We start from the raw sequence: 14,073 nt of genomic DNA, 5'->3' as shown, positions 1-14,073 counted from the left end.
TGGCTGGCACCATGGAGGGAAAGACCCCTGGACCAAGGCAAAGCTGAAGTTCATTCTCCTGGTGACCTGGGGAAAGTGGCTTGTGCTGGAGCCCCACAGAGGCTGCTGCTCCCAGATTTCTGAGTCCTTTACTATCGCCTGGGAGGGTGCACCTGGCCAGAAGCCAGGCTGGGAACAGGGCAGTCAGTTATTTGGGGAAGTATCTGTGGAAAGCTTAAGGCTTTGGGGGTGGGGGCGGTGCTTCCCTAGTGGCTCAGCTGGTAAAGAACCCGTCTGCCAATGCAGGAAACATGAGAAACATGAGTTTGGGAAGATTCCCTGGAGAAGGAAATGGCAACCTGCTCCAGTATTCTTGCCTGGAGAGTTCCATGGACAGAAGAGCCTGGCAGGCTACAGTCCACTGGGTCACAAAGAGTTGGATATGACTGAGCAACTAACACTTTCACTTTCACTTGCCAGTATTCTTGCCTGAAAAAATTCCGTGGACAGAAGAGCCTGGAGAGCTCCCACAGTCCATAAGATTGCAAAGAGTCAGACATGACTAAGTGAATGAACAAGGGTGGGGTGCGGGGGCTTCCTTAGTGGCTCAGCTGGGAAAGAACCTGCCTGCCAATGCAGGAGATGCAAGAGACGTGAATTTGATCCCCGAGTTGGGAAGATTCCCTGGAGAAGGAAATGGCAACTGGCTCCAGTATACTTGTCTGGAAAATTCCATGGACAGAGGAGCAAACAGTCAAACATGGCTGAGAGTGCATGCACGAATCTCAGGGCGGGGTGCTGTGCAGAGCAGGGCCAGTCCCGGCTGAAATGAAGGAGGAAGGTGAGAGACATGGAAAGAGCTGAGAGCGAGAAATGTCCATTTACAAGCGACTTCAAAGTGGGGGTTTCAAGTGACTTCAAACATCCAGAAGTCTAAGAGTGCCACTGCGGCCCAGAAGCAGCCCCCCGGCCCCCACCCCTGGAAACCCTCCCACAGCAGAGCAGCCCCATAGCCCCGGTGAGACTTGGCTCCCAGTGCGCTTTAGGGGCAGGTGGTCAGAGGATAAAACACCGGTCCCCTCCCTGGAGAGACAGGCGGCAGGCGTGGCCAGAGCCTCCTAGGACTCTGCATCCAGATTCCAGAGCCTGAAGAGATCACAGATCATTCATCCGTCCTTTTTCCTTCCATTCTTCCTTCCCCAAAGAAACACTGAGAGCCTGTCAGGCCCTGCGCTGGGTGCAGGTGTGGATGGGGAGTGAGGAAGCAGACTGAGTCCTTTCCATTTTACTCCAGTGGGAGTGACACCCAACACCTCCAGTAACCAGCAAATAAATGATCTCTGGTTCACTCAGTGCGAGGAGCTTGTACATCGGCTACCTAAGGAGGGGAGGCCTGGACATTCCTGTCACTAATTTGATTGTTGATGCAGGTAATTTGCAAGAATCATGGACTGGGTTGCCATGCCCTCCTCCAGGGCATTTTCCTGACCCAGTGATCGAACCCGTGTCTCTTACATCTCCTGTATTGGCAGGTGGGTTCTTTACCACTAGAGGCCACCTGGGAAGCTCTAGTTCCAGAGTAAACGGGATTAATTGTCCATTTCCCTTGACTTTTCACACTAGAATCTCCCTCTGGTTGAGGAGGCCCAAGAAGAAAGGATCTGAACCAATACTTGGTTTCCGGGTTCCTAGATAAGGCCCCTGGGAGGGAGGAGAGGGTGGGGCTGTGATGTTGGCCTGACCCTTCCACACATATTTCCCCTGACTGGCCACTCATGGTCTGTGTGACTCTGATTCACTGACTGTATCTCCCTGTAGTTTACTGAGCTTGTCTTCAGTAAAACAGAATAAATGGTAAATGGCATCAGGAGTGCCATGTTGTCTGTGTATTAACCTTAAATCATGAATAATTAGCTGGTCTAAAGCTGGACATAGAAACTGTGTCTAGGGACTTCCTGGTAGTCCAGTAGTTAAAAATCTGCCCTGCAATGCTAGAGATGCAGGTTCTGCTGGTTTTGGAACTAAGATCCCACAGGCCTCGGAGTAACTAAGTGGACCAACAAAGCCCACGAACCACAACGAAAGATCCTGTATGTCGTAATGAAGACCCGATGCAGCCTAATAAATACATAAATAAATATTTTTAAAAAGAAAACCCTGCCTCTACTATTCGCATCCACAGGAGAGGGCTCCCTGGGCTGCCCACTGAGGGGTGAGGAGCTGCCGGGAGCGTCTTCTCTTCCTCTGGTCCTTCTTGGGGACGCTGACCTTCCTCTGGAGTCTCCACTGAGGCTCAGGGGGTCGGCTAATGGCATGGGGACCCAGCCTAACCTGCTCTCCATGCTGAGTCTCAGGGGAAGGCCTGGACTCCACCCCTGCTCAGACGCGGCTCTTGGGGCTGAGCCCTGGCCGGTGACCTGCTGAGAAACCCTGGCCTCAGGGAGCTGGGAATCATCCGCCCTAGTCAGCCCCGCCTGGGAGGCCATCACCCACCAGCGGCCCAGGTTCTCCGTGGTCACTGGAGCCGGGACCCTGGGACAGGGTCTGGGGAGGGGCTTCCCCGTGGGCCTGAGCTTCTCTGTGAGGATCCCTCAGGTCAGGCCCCTACTGAGTCCTGCAGGGTCTTCCTCAGGGTCATGGTTGCAGGGAGGGACCCAGGGGGACTGGACTGAGAGTTCTCTCCCTCTGCTGAGTCCCTCCCATCAGACCGTCCTTCTTTCTGCACGGTGTTTGCAGGGTCCAGATCCCCTGAGTGGAATTCTGACCCTTAGGAGTTCGTCTCCACTGTGTGTGTCCTGCACTAAATGTTCAAACCCCAACACGGCACATAATGTAGAGGGAGATGGAAGCACCATCCGGGTCTGTCAAAGCAGAATTGAACTGCTCCCCACCCCAACACCCCGAGGTAAGAGGAAGCACTCACGGTGTATGTGGAGGTGTCCAGTCTGTCTTTCTGTCTGTAAATCATTCTTTAAAATGAGCAGGGTGTAGGATCCTGTGTCTTTCTGGGTGATGTTCTGGATCATCAGGGTTCCATTGGTGTAAAGTGTCTCCCGACTGCTGTGTGCAGGCCCTTTGGTAGTTACATTAGTGTCTGCTCTATATGATGCAATTAGCTGGCTGTTTTCTACCCTTTCTCCTGTGTACCAGGTATAGCCTAGAGGATTCTCTGTCACGTTGTGGGCAAGTAGAAGAACATCCGATCCTTCTGCAGCAAGTGGGGGCACCACTTCAATAGTGAGCTGGGCCGTTGTGGGCAGGGGCCAGAAAGTTACGAGTGAGACTAGGAGGGAAGAGAGAGAAATCAGTTAATATCCTGACCTGTGTGGGGAATGGAAAAATGGTGCCCTGGGTCCTAAGCAGCTCTCTTCATCCCTCAGCCTCGGTGTGTGTTTGTGTGTGTGTATATGTGTGTGTGTCCTCCTGGTTCAAGGTCAGCAGCATGACCCCCATCACTTCAGCCCCTCTGGGCTCTGTATTTCCTCTGTTTCCCCAGCTGTCCCCCGGCTTACTCCCTCACTGCCCTCACACACCTGCTCACACTCAGTGGCATCTTGGGAGATTTCCTCCCCCCGACCCCGACCACCTGCTCTAAAGACCCTCCGTGTTCATTTGCTGACCCTTCCCTCCTCCATTTCCTGCATGACGCCTGTCAGCGCCTGACAGCACATTCTAGATCTCTCTGCTTGTCTGTCTTCCTCCCCACAGAGTGTAAGCTCCGTGAGGGCAGGGGCTTGTCTGATCCTGCTTGAAACGCAGTGCCAGGACCAGGCTCCAGACATTGTACCTGGGGATGAAGGAATGAGAGGTCCCAGGAATTCCACAGCCTGGTTTTGTCAGTTTCTAAGGGTGCTGGGTAAGGACAATGTTTAGTGTCACGGCTAAATGTTTTCTGTAGTGACACCAGACATAACTTATTATTATCGTCATGTTTTCAACAGTTACTGCTCAGTGAAGAATAACTTGTAAAAGCTACACTAGTTGAAGTTTTCCTGCCTCTCACCAGTTCTAGTTCATGGCGCATCTCCTGTGGCTGAGCCCCCCACCCTGCCCTGCTCCCCTGTCCTCTGCCTTCAGGTCTGAAGAGAAGCACTCTGTCCCCTCTCAGAGCACCGTCTCTCCCAGAGATCCCACACAGTCTCCTGTTCTCCCTGAAAACTGTCTATGCCCACTCCCTGAAAATTGTCCCCACTCACCTGCCAGCAGGAGCCTGTTCCAGGGGACACTCCGTCTGCTGAAAGGGCCTGAGGGGGGCTCCATGGTGCCTGCTGTCTGCTGTGTCCCTCTCTGTGAGGAAAACTTCTGCTCCAGAAACGCTCACAAGCCCTGCAGTCGCTGTGTGAGCTCTGCTTCCCCCTCTGTGCTGGGCCTCCTCCCGGGGCAGGAGCACTAGCTAGTTCAAGAGGCCCGGGGGCGGGGTCTCTGCCCAGGCCCCACCCTCTCCCTCCCCTCTCATTCCAGCCTGCCTTCTCTCCTCTTCCCTCTTCCCTTTCTGTTACATTTCATTTGCCTGGGAAGCCTGCTGTTTCTGCCTTGGCAGCTTGACTTCTCACCCTACACACACACACACACACACACACACACACACACACACACACACACGTACGCAGTTTCCCCCACTGTTGGGGAGAGCACCTCCCTGGGGCTCCTGTCCTGGGCGTTCCCCCTTAGGTCTCAGTTGGGGGTGCAGTCAGCCTCCCCCCTTCCACAGTCTCCGGCTTCATGTTCTCCTTCTGGCTTTCCCCTGCAGAGCAGGAGCCTGGGGGGTGGGGAGGAGGTGCATCAGGAACTCTAGTCATAGGGACGGTGTCCCCACGGTGCACGGGAACCACCTGTGGTGCTGCATGAAGGCTTTGAACCCCCCAGAGGGACCTTAGGAAAGCTGCTTCAGCAGCCACACAGGTCACATGCTTGCCCAGCCTGGCTGATATTCCAGAATGTGGGGCGGGGCAGCCTCTCCCCAACGTGGATGCACAGGGAGGGTCTGCAGATCCTGTTAAAATGCAGAGCCTGACTCAGCAGGGGTTGGGTGGACCTGAGAGTCTGCATCTAACAAGCTCTCAGGTGATGCTGACCATACTGGACTGTGGAGCACACTTTCTATAGCAAGGCTGATGGTGACAAGTTAACTGAGAGGCCGCCGCCCTCCCCCCAGTGGCCGCCTCTGCTGTGTTCTGGTCTGGGGTCTGCCAGCATGACACAGAGACCCCAGGATCTCGGAAGCAGGCTATTATTTCCCTTTGTAACACTGGGGGCTTCCCTGGTGGCTCAGCTGGTAAAGAATCCGCCTGCAATGCAGGAGCCCAGGGTTCAATCCCTGGGTGGGGGAGATCCTCTGGAGGAGGGCATGGCAACCCACTCCAGTATTCTTGCCTGGAGAATCAGATGGACAGAGGAGCCTGGCGGGCGACAGCCATGGGGTCGCAAAGAGTCCGAGGCGACTGTCACGTTGAGGGTCTTCCCAGGGTTCTCAGAGGCTGTGAGAAGGTTGTGTTCTATTCCCATCGGAAGACTCCAGAAAAGGACTGAGGGGCTGGAAAGAGGGCGTGAGTAACGCCGGGTGAGAGGGATCCTCCGTCTTTCTCCTTGGGGGTCTAGTGGGGCCACAGCTTCCAGGGGACACACACTGAAGACCTGAAGGAATAGTCGTTCCTAATGGTGTGAAATGGGCCCATGCCTGGCTGTATGGAGGAGGTGCTGGAGTCCAGTGTGGGGGGCGTGGAGAGCGAGGAGGACCGTGGACTGAGGTGACACCGGTGAGGGTCTGACTGCTGGGCTGAGGGAGGTCTGAGACCCTTGGGGAGACTCGAGGCCGTGGAGGAACTCTGCTGCCCTCTGGTGTACAGAGTAGGAAATGCAGTCCCCACACCACGCGGTTCTGCCTAACCTCATGGATTATCGAGGGTCTTTGTTGCTGTGTCGGAGAAGGCAATGGCACCCCACTCCAGTACTCTTGCTGGAAAATCCCAGGGACAGACGAGCCTGGTAGGCTGCAGTCCATGGGGTCGCTAAGAGTCGGACACGACTGAGCGACTTCACTTTCGTTTTTCACTTTCATGCATTGGAGAGGAATGAAGGCACTGGCACCCCACTCCAGTATTCTTGCCTGGAGAATCGCAGGGATGGGGAAGCCTGGTGGGCTGCCGTCTATGGGGTCGCACAGAGTCGGACACGACTGAAGTGACTTAGCAGCAGCAGTAGCAGTTGTTGCTGTGTACGGCCTTTCTCCAGTTGAGGAGCGTGGGCTTCTCATTGTGGTGGCTTCTCTTGTTGCGGAGTTCCCTGCCTGAATTTCCTTATTAGTAGTAAAAAATGATAATGTATTTTCTACTTTTGGTCTCCCTGGGTCTTTGTGGCTGCACTCAGGTTTTCTCTCGTTGCGGTGAGCAGGGGCTACCCTTCGGTGCGGGGCACATTGCGGTGGCTTCTCTGGTTGCGGAGCAGAGGCTCCAGGGCACGCGGGCTTCCGTAGCTGTGGCTCTCGGGCTCAGTAGCTGTAACACTGAGCTTAGTTGCTCTGAGGCGGGTGGGATCCTCCCGGCCCAGGGATCAAACCCCTGTCTCCTGCATTGGTGGGTGGATTCCCAACCTCTGGACCACCAAGGCAGCCATGGATGGTAGTTTGGGCAGAGACATTTGCTTGCAGAGAAGGCAGATCTGTATCCGGAGTACCTGCCTGTCCCAGTAAGAAGAGAAGTCTGCCCTTTTATCAAAGAGAAGGTTCACTGTAATCAGCCTGCCACCAGGTAACTGGCTGATCACCCTGGGGAGCAGTGCCCTACCTGAGGCCCGGCGGGTCTCGGGCCTGACAGACTGGGCCCTCAGCGGTGGCTGTAGCCAGGTCAGCCTTGGTGAGTGGAAGTCTGTGTTGCTGAGTCCACGTATGACTTGCATCCTCACCGCCGTGGCCACTACATTCGTGAGCCCACCAGTCGAAGGCAGGGGTAGCTGGGGAAAGAGGCTGACTGGGGCTTCCCTGATGGTCCTGCTGTTGAAAATCTGCCTGGCAGCACAGGGGATGTGGGTTCGATCCCTGGTCTGGGGCAACTAAGCCCGTGTGCCACAACTAGTGACCCTGGGCCCAGAGCCCACGGGCTGCAACTACTGAGGACCGAGCACCCTAGAGCTTGTGCTCTGCAACAAGAGAAGCCACTGCAGTTGAGAGGAACCCCCACTCACTGCAACTAGAGAAAGCCCGCACACAGCAATGAAGACCCAGCGCAGCCAAAAATAAGTAAATAAATGTTAAAAAAAAAAAAAGAGGCTGACAGGTGTCCCCAGAACAGGTCATTCTATCCACTTGATTATTTAAATCTCTTGCTGAGGTGAAAGGTGAGAATTCAGAGAGGTTTATCCATACATTTCTGTCCCAGATCACCTTAACACCAATTTTCTAGTCATGTTCTTAACCAAATCCCTGACGGCCCAGCCAAGCCATTGGCCACAGCCCGTGAATCAGTGTATAGTCACACCTCTGGCCATTCCTCCTTCCAGGTGAAATGGACAGTTAGGTGCCCTATCTGAAGTTCCTTCCCCTGCCCCCACCCCCCCAGAGGATTTCTCTTAGTTCTGGCTTTCAGGGGGGTTTCAGAAAGGGTCTGTCGCGCCGCAGTTTTTCCCTTTCACGTGGTGTCTGCACATCAAGCAGAACTCCCTGTAAACAAGCCTCAAGATTTCTCTTTTGCCATTGATTGGTCAGCGGGACTTCTCCATGGGGCCACAGGTGTGGCTCAGAGAGAGAGGGCAGGTAACAGGAGAGGGATCCATGATACTTGGGCTGCTACTTCTATGTTGATTTAGTTTTGGCTGTGCTGGGTCTCTGTTGCTGTGCACGGCCGTCCTCTAGTTGTGGTGCGCGGGCTTCTCCTTGTGGTGGCTTCTCTTGTTGCGGAGTACAGGCTCCAGGCCCTCGGCCTTCGGTCCTTGAGGCCACAGGTCTAATTGCTCTGAGGCATGGGGGAATCTTCTCATACCAGGTATTGAACTCATGTCCCCTGCCTTGGCAGGCAGATTCTTAACCACTGGACCACCAGGGAAGTCCTGGGATTATTATTCAAAGATACAACTCAGGAACAGGCTTTCCAGGTGGCGCTAGTGGTAAAGAACCCACCTGCAAATACAGGAGACATTAAGAGACACAGGTTTGATCCCTGGGTCAGGAAGATCCCCTGGAGGAGGGCATGGCAACCCATCCCAATATTCTTGCCTGGAGAATCCCAAGGACAGAGGAGCCCAGCAGGACACAGTCCATAGGGTCACAGAGTCAGACCCGACTGAAGGGACTTTGCATGCAAGCACGCATAACTCAGGAACAGCCAGATGCAAAGAGGTATGGGGACAAGAAGACAAGGCATGAGGAAAAGAGTCAGAGATGACTTAGTGACTAAACAACAAGAATATTCCATCATATATATGTACTACATCTTCTTTATCCATTCTGCTGTTGATGGCCACTGAGGTGGCTTCCATGTCCTGGCTATTGTAAGCAGTGCTAAAAAAGATACCTACACCCCAAGGATTCTGGGTCTTTAAGCTAGGAATTGAGTGAAGGATGTGACTCTTTTTTTTCTTGATTTTATTCGCCTTTTTTTCACTTGATTTAGAGCTCTTTCATGTATACGGGTCAAGTAAGAATTTGTTAGACTTCCTGTTTCTTTCATTTCCGTTAGCCAGTGCCTTTGTTCTCTGCTGAGTCAGACTCTTCTGATTGCAGCATTGACTCTACTGTCCATTATGGTGAGCATGGCCCACCTTCCCTTTGGTGATTAAGTACTGGCTCAGTAGACATGAATTTGAGCGAACTCTGGGAAATAGTGGAGGACAGAGGAGCCAGGTGTGCTTCAGTCCATGGGGTCACCAAGACTTGGACACGACTTAGCAACTGAACAACAAACGCCTCTTAGACCTGCTGCCTCTCAAGCCAGTTACCCCCATTGCATTGAGGTTTCCCACTTCTGTGGCAGCGGTTCCCACTGTAATTTCTTAGCTCCAGAGAAGAGCCATCGCAGAACTAGCTCTTCAAGGCTGCTGGGGCTTCCTTACAAAGTCGTATCTCACTGTCGTGGTGAAAGCTGTGTGCTCTGAACTCTCCCAGGGTATTGGTGAGAAGGTCTCAAATGATAAATCCATACAGCATTCCAATCTAAGTCTTTGGGTCCCTGTCTCTGAGTAAATGGTCTCTTCTCTGGTGCAGAGACCTCCTTGTGTTTCCATCAAGATAAACATAGATAGGTGGAAAACTTAGCAGTAACCTAGTGAGCTGAGTGGGAAAAACTCAGAGGTATTTTTCTCTGAGAAGGCCTTCAGGGGCTCAACCCAGAAGCCCCAGAGGAGCCCCAGAGAGGGGAGAGAATACCTCACACAGAGTCCCAGGTGCTCCTGGAATAACTGAGGGGAATAAGGCAGATAAGGAGATGCTCTCGACCTCTGGTCAGGCATGACACAGTCACTCTGGAGGGTCCCCCTCTGGGGTGTCTGTTTTCCTCAGGAGTAGCCTAATCCATGAGGTCTTGTGTGTGTGTGTGTGTTTTAAACCAAGTATGTTTTATTTATCTGTTCAGTTTTCGCTGTGCTGGGTCTTCATTGCTCAGGTCCTTCCCTAGTTGCGGTGCTCGGGCTTCTCACTGCAGTGGCTCCTCTTGTTGCAGACCATGGGCTCTGGGGCTCGTGGGCTCTGTAGGTGTGACTTCCGGGCTCCAGAGCACAGGCTCGATAGCTGTGGAGCGCATGCCTGGTTGCCCCGCGGCATGTGGGGTCTTTCCTGATCAGGGATCAAACCCATGTCTCCTGCAATGGCAGGTGGATTCTTCACTACTGAGCCACCAGGGAAGCCCAGGATCATTTTAAAGCAAAGGCATGTCTATCATTTTGTCTAAGGATGGTGGTTACTCTCCTCCCCAAATCATTCTGTGTCCACGCCTGGGAAATTCCATGGTGGGCTCCAGCCACGGGGTCACAGAGAACCGGACATGACGGAGCGCACCAGGCTCATGGTGCTGCTGCTTCCCCGTCACTGCAGTCCTGTCTGACTCTCTGTGACCCCATCCACCGTGGCCCCCAGGCGCCTCTGTCCATGGGGTTTCCCAGGCAAGAAGGCTGGAGTGGGTTGCCATTTCATTCTCCAGGGGATCTTCCTGACCCAGGGATCGAAGCCCCATCTCTGTGTCTCCTGCACGGCAGGCGGGTTCCTTACTGCTGAGCCACCGGGGAAGCCCCCCCACTCGGGGTCCTTGAGGACACTTACGGGCAGAGTGAGTCTAGCAGTTCCCACAGTGGGGGTGGGATGTGGTGTGGGAGATATCTTTATGTGTCCTGATGTCACCATCTGGCTCAGATAGTGCTCTGGACACCAACTCCTGGGCCAAGATGGGCTCTGCCCTGCCCGCTGGGCAGTCAGTGCAGGATGCCTGCCGCCCAGTAGAACTCTGGGAGGAGGGGATGGGCCACATTCCCTTGGTCCCACACTTCAAAAGGGTTAGAATGGTGAATGTCAGCTTAAGTGAATTTTATCTCAAAAACAAAAAATTTAGGAGAGGATTCTACCCCTTACCTTGTGACAAGGTGGCGCCAAAATAGCGCTGGGCGTGTATGTGAATGTCCATTTCTTCACGCCCCAAGCACTCTCATAGTAATTATACAGGGGCCGAGGCAGGAGTCCACCCATCTACCATTGTTCTTTCCTTTATTCCTACTATGAGCACTTTCAGTGCCAATTCCTCGCGAAGGCGTGGCGGCACCACTGACAAGCCCAGCTAGACCCATCCTGCCTGAATGTCAGGTACTCAGAGATCTGTAGGACACATGATGGGAGCACAGAACCGGTCCTGAGCATGTAGTTACAGACGAAGGAGGAGAGGGCCGGGGGGGGGGGCGCTTCAGAGGGGGATTCTGGGGTTCACCCGCGGAGATTTGGACGAACTGTGGCAGAGGGCAGTGAGTCTGGCTGTAAGAGGGGAGGGTGCAGGTTTACGGGTAAGGGGAAGAGGCCATCCCATGCAGGGACTGCATAGGCAGATACAGGGAGGCATCAGCAAGTCCCGATGGACCAAGAGTGATGAGGGGACGAATCATGTGGAAATGAGACTGCAAGGAGCAGGGGAGAGGGAGCTCCTGGGGGAAGGTCAGATGAAAGAGATGGTAGCTTTTCTGAATAATCGTGTGTTCTGTGGGATCTTTTGGGATTCCCAGGTGACGCTCATGGTAAAGAACCCATGTGCCAATGCAGGAGACGTAAGAGATGTGAGTTCGATCCCTGTGTGGGAAAGATCCCCTGGAGAAGGGCATAGCAACTCACTCAGTATTCTTGCCTGGAGAATTCCCATGGGCAGAGGAGGGTGGTGGGCTACAGTCCACGGGGTCGCAAAGAACTGGACATGACTGAAACGACTCAGTATGCATGCACAGACGTACATGGTGTCTTTTCCCCCCAGAGCCTGGACTGAAGAGGCCAGGAGGGCTCAGGGCACTGGAAGGGAACAAGGAGCAACTGTTCATGACATGTCTACCACCTGTGGTTGCTTCTTCCTGCTCATATTTGTGTGGACATCAGCCAGCCCCATTTTCCGTGTCCCTTCCTGCATTTGCAGAGGAAAAAGTTGGAGAGCTATCCGTGATCCCTCGGTCCTCAGGGCAGCATGGGCAAAGCCCAGAGCCATCTTGGTTGGACAAGGGCTTTTTTTTTTTTCTTTTTTAAAGCTCTCCTGTACTATTCTACTCTTAAAAATTTACTTATTTAATTTGGCTGGGCCGAGTCTTAGGTACAGCACCAGGATCTTCCATCTTCATTGCGGCTTTCAAGATCTTTAGCTGCAGTACTCGAACTCTTAGCTGCGGCCTTAGGGATCTAGTTCCCTGACCAAGGTTGGAACCCAGGTCCGCTGCACTGGGAGCAAGGAGTCTTAGCCACTGGACCACCAGGGAGAGTTCCAGGGTAAAGATTCTTGTGAATGTCATCCTTTCCTGTTAATATCCTACCCACCACATTCTGCCAGCAGAACTTCTCTCTCCCAGGAAACTGATGGAGGTTAGGATAATTTAGATATAATATTTTTCTGTGTAGCCCTGGACAGAGTGGACTCAGAGTTACAGGTGAATTTCTGCTGTGAGCCCATTCCCTCAAGCAAAATAAGAATAAATGAGGGCCTTCCGCTGTAAAGCCCTGTCGGTGGTCCAACATGAATGGGTTGACCAGACTACTTCCAGGTGATAAAAGCTAATATTAAGGGTGAATTCTCACACCATTGATTGCATGTGTGCTAAGTTGCTTCAGTAGTCCGACTCTTTAGGACCCTCTAAATGTTAGCCCACCAGGCTCCTCTGTCCATGGGATTCTCCAGGCAAGAACACTGGAGTGGGTTGCCATGCCCTCCGTCAGGGGATTTTCCTGACCCAGGGATCGAACCCTTGTCTCTTACATGTCCTGCATTGGTGGTTGGGTTCTTTATACCACTAGCACGACTTGGGAAGTCCAAGGCGATTAATTCTACTGCCAATTAAAAAAATAAAGTATTTGTTTATGTTATGTTTGGCTGATCTTCATTGCTTCACAGTCTTTTCTCTAGTTGTGGAGAGTGAGGGCTCTCTCTCTAGTTGTGGTGGGTGGGCTTCTCACTGTGGTGGCTTCTCTTGTTGCAGAGCACAGGCTCAGTAGTTTTGGCGGATGGACTTAGTTGCTCCATGGCATGTGGGATCTTCTTGGACCAGGGAATCAACCAGTGGCCCCGCAGTGGAAGATGGATTCTTTACCACCAGGGAAATCCCCTGGGTACTGATTTTAGTGCTGCGTCCAGTGGTCTTGGGATGGAAGCACCACAGCAGAGGGCCAGGGGAAATCAGGGGCTGAGGACGGGAAAGACAGCACATGTTCCAATTGCTTGGAAGTGAAGGAAATGAGATGACAGGCTAATTCTGGGTGGAATTAATAAAGGAAGGTTATCCTGGTTGGAAGAGCTCTGACTCTGAGGGGCAGAAAAAGGGACAGGAAACAAGGAGGCAGGACGTGTAGGAGAGACTTCTACACACCTGGGCCCATGGAGACTGTGGGTGTGAACACTGGATCAGGCATGGGATGCACTGGAGCCATCTGTGTGGGCAGTGTGGTGTGTCCCAAATGAAGAGCCCAGCAGACCTTTTACTCATGAAATGATCTTCTCTCCTTCTCTCCCAGAGGAAGACAGGCAGGTCCTCCAGGCAGGTTGGAGCAGTGACCTGTGGCTCTAGGTGGACGCACTTTGTCAGCAGGTGTGCACACGAATTGATTGAGCTCTCAGATCCCAGGATCCAATACCTCTGGACTTAGAAACAGGCTCACTCTGACTCCCTGTTGAGCAATTTCTATTTCTTCTGCCTGTAAGGAAGGCAATGTAGAAAGCAGTACCAACTGTGAGGCAGCATGTTGATATCTGATACACAATATTTATTATAAATATAGAGCAATTTTTACAAATCGTTCAGAAGTGGCCTCAGCCAGGCAAAATTAAATTATGCAGAAGTGCTTGCATGAGGGGAGGTGTACACAGTCTATATCAGGGTGAGAAAACCCTGAAAGAGTTACCTGAGTACAGAGCACTCCCAGCCACCCCTCTCTGGGGGGCCAGTTCCACACAGCAGGAGGTCTGTCATGAAGGTGGAATAAAGCTTTTCTCTCAGCAGCCCAAGGAGGCCCCATCTGTGCAGAAGGCTGGTGGGAAGCAGGTGCGCCTCTCCTCCTCCCGTCCTCCCTTTCTGTGCCAACACATTGGGTCCCGTGCACCCCATGGGAGAAGAATTCCAGAGGCTCTTCAAGAAACCCAGGGCTGAGTCATAATCTGCACCTTGTGTCCTAAGGAGCGTGCGCACCAGTGCGGCCTCTTGGGCTGTAAACAATACTAACAGCGCAAGGGGCCGAGTTCCCTTCAGGGCGCTCCTGCTTCTCAAGAAGGCGTCCTGAGAAGGTAAGCGGGGCAGACGGACAGAACAGGCACAGGCGGGAACACGGAAGAGAAGGGGGTTGATGACTGGCCTGAGATGCCTAGAAACGGAGTGAGACCCATTTCTGGCCGTGGAGGTAGACAACTGCTACTTCTTATTTTCTGTGCGGAGCCCCTGACACAAAAG

General features: G+C 53.1%; 1 protein-coding gene across 9 annotated transcripts in view; it reads right to left on the bottom strand.

Moving 5' to 3' along the window:
* Nucleotides 1-14,073, bottom strand: part of LOC122420196 (carcinoembryonic antigen-related cell adhesion molecule 7-like) — a 320,198-nt gene that overhangs the window by 13,874 nt on the left and 292,251 nt on the right. For 4 of the 9 annotated variants that reach the window (XR_006263216.1, XR_006263215.1, XM_043435060.1 and 1 more), the window contains exons 1-2: nt 4,176-4,421; nt 2,903-3,262 (exon numbers count right to left, since the gene is read on the bottom strand). The exons of 3 other annotated variants lie outside the window; for them this stretch is intronic. Coding sequence is in view for 4 of the 6 variants with exons in the window: in XM_043435060.1 (XP_043290995.1) it covers nt 2,903-3,262; nt 4,176-4,239 (424 nt within the window). In the remaining 2 variants the exon portion in view is untranslated. Of the gene's footprint in view, nt 1-2,902; nt 3,263-4,175; nt 4,424-14,073 lie in introns of those variants that run through there. 2 more of the 9 variants (XM_043435065.1, XM_043435061.1) reach the window with 2 other exon arrangements.

This window comes from Cervus canadensis, chromosome 18 (genome assembly GCF_019320065.1).
Source record: "Cervus canadensis isolate Bull #8, Minnesota chromosome 18, ASM1932006v1, whole genome shotgun sequence".
NCBI classification, from domain to species: Eukaryota; Metazoa; Chordata; class Mammalia; order Artiodactyla; family Cervidae; genus Cervus; species Cervus canadensis.
Note: the sequence above shows the minus strand (reverse complement) of the source record. Positions and strands in the feature narration are given on the sequence as shown.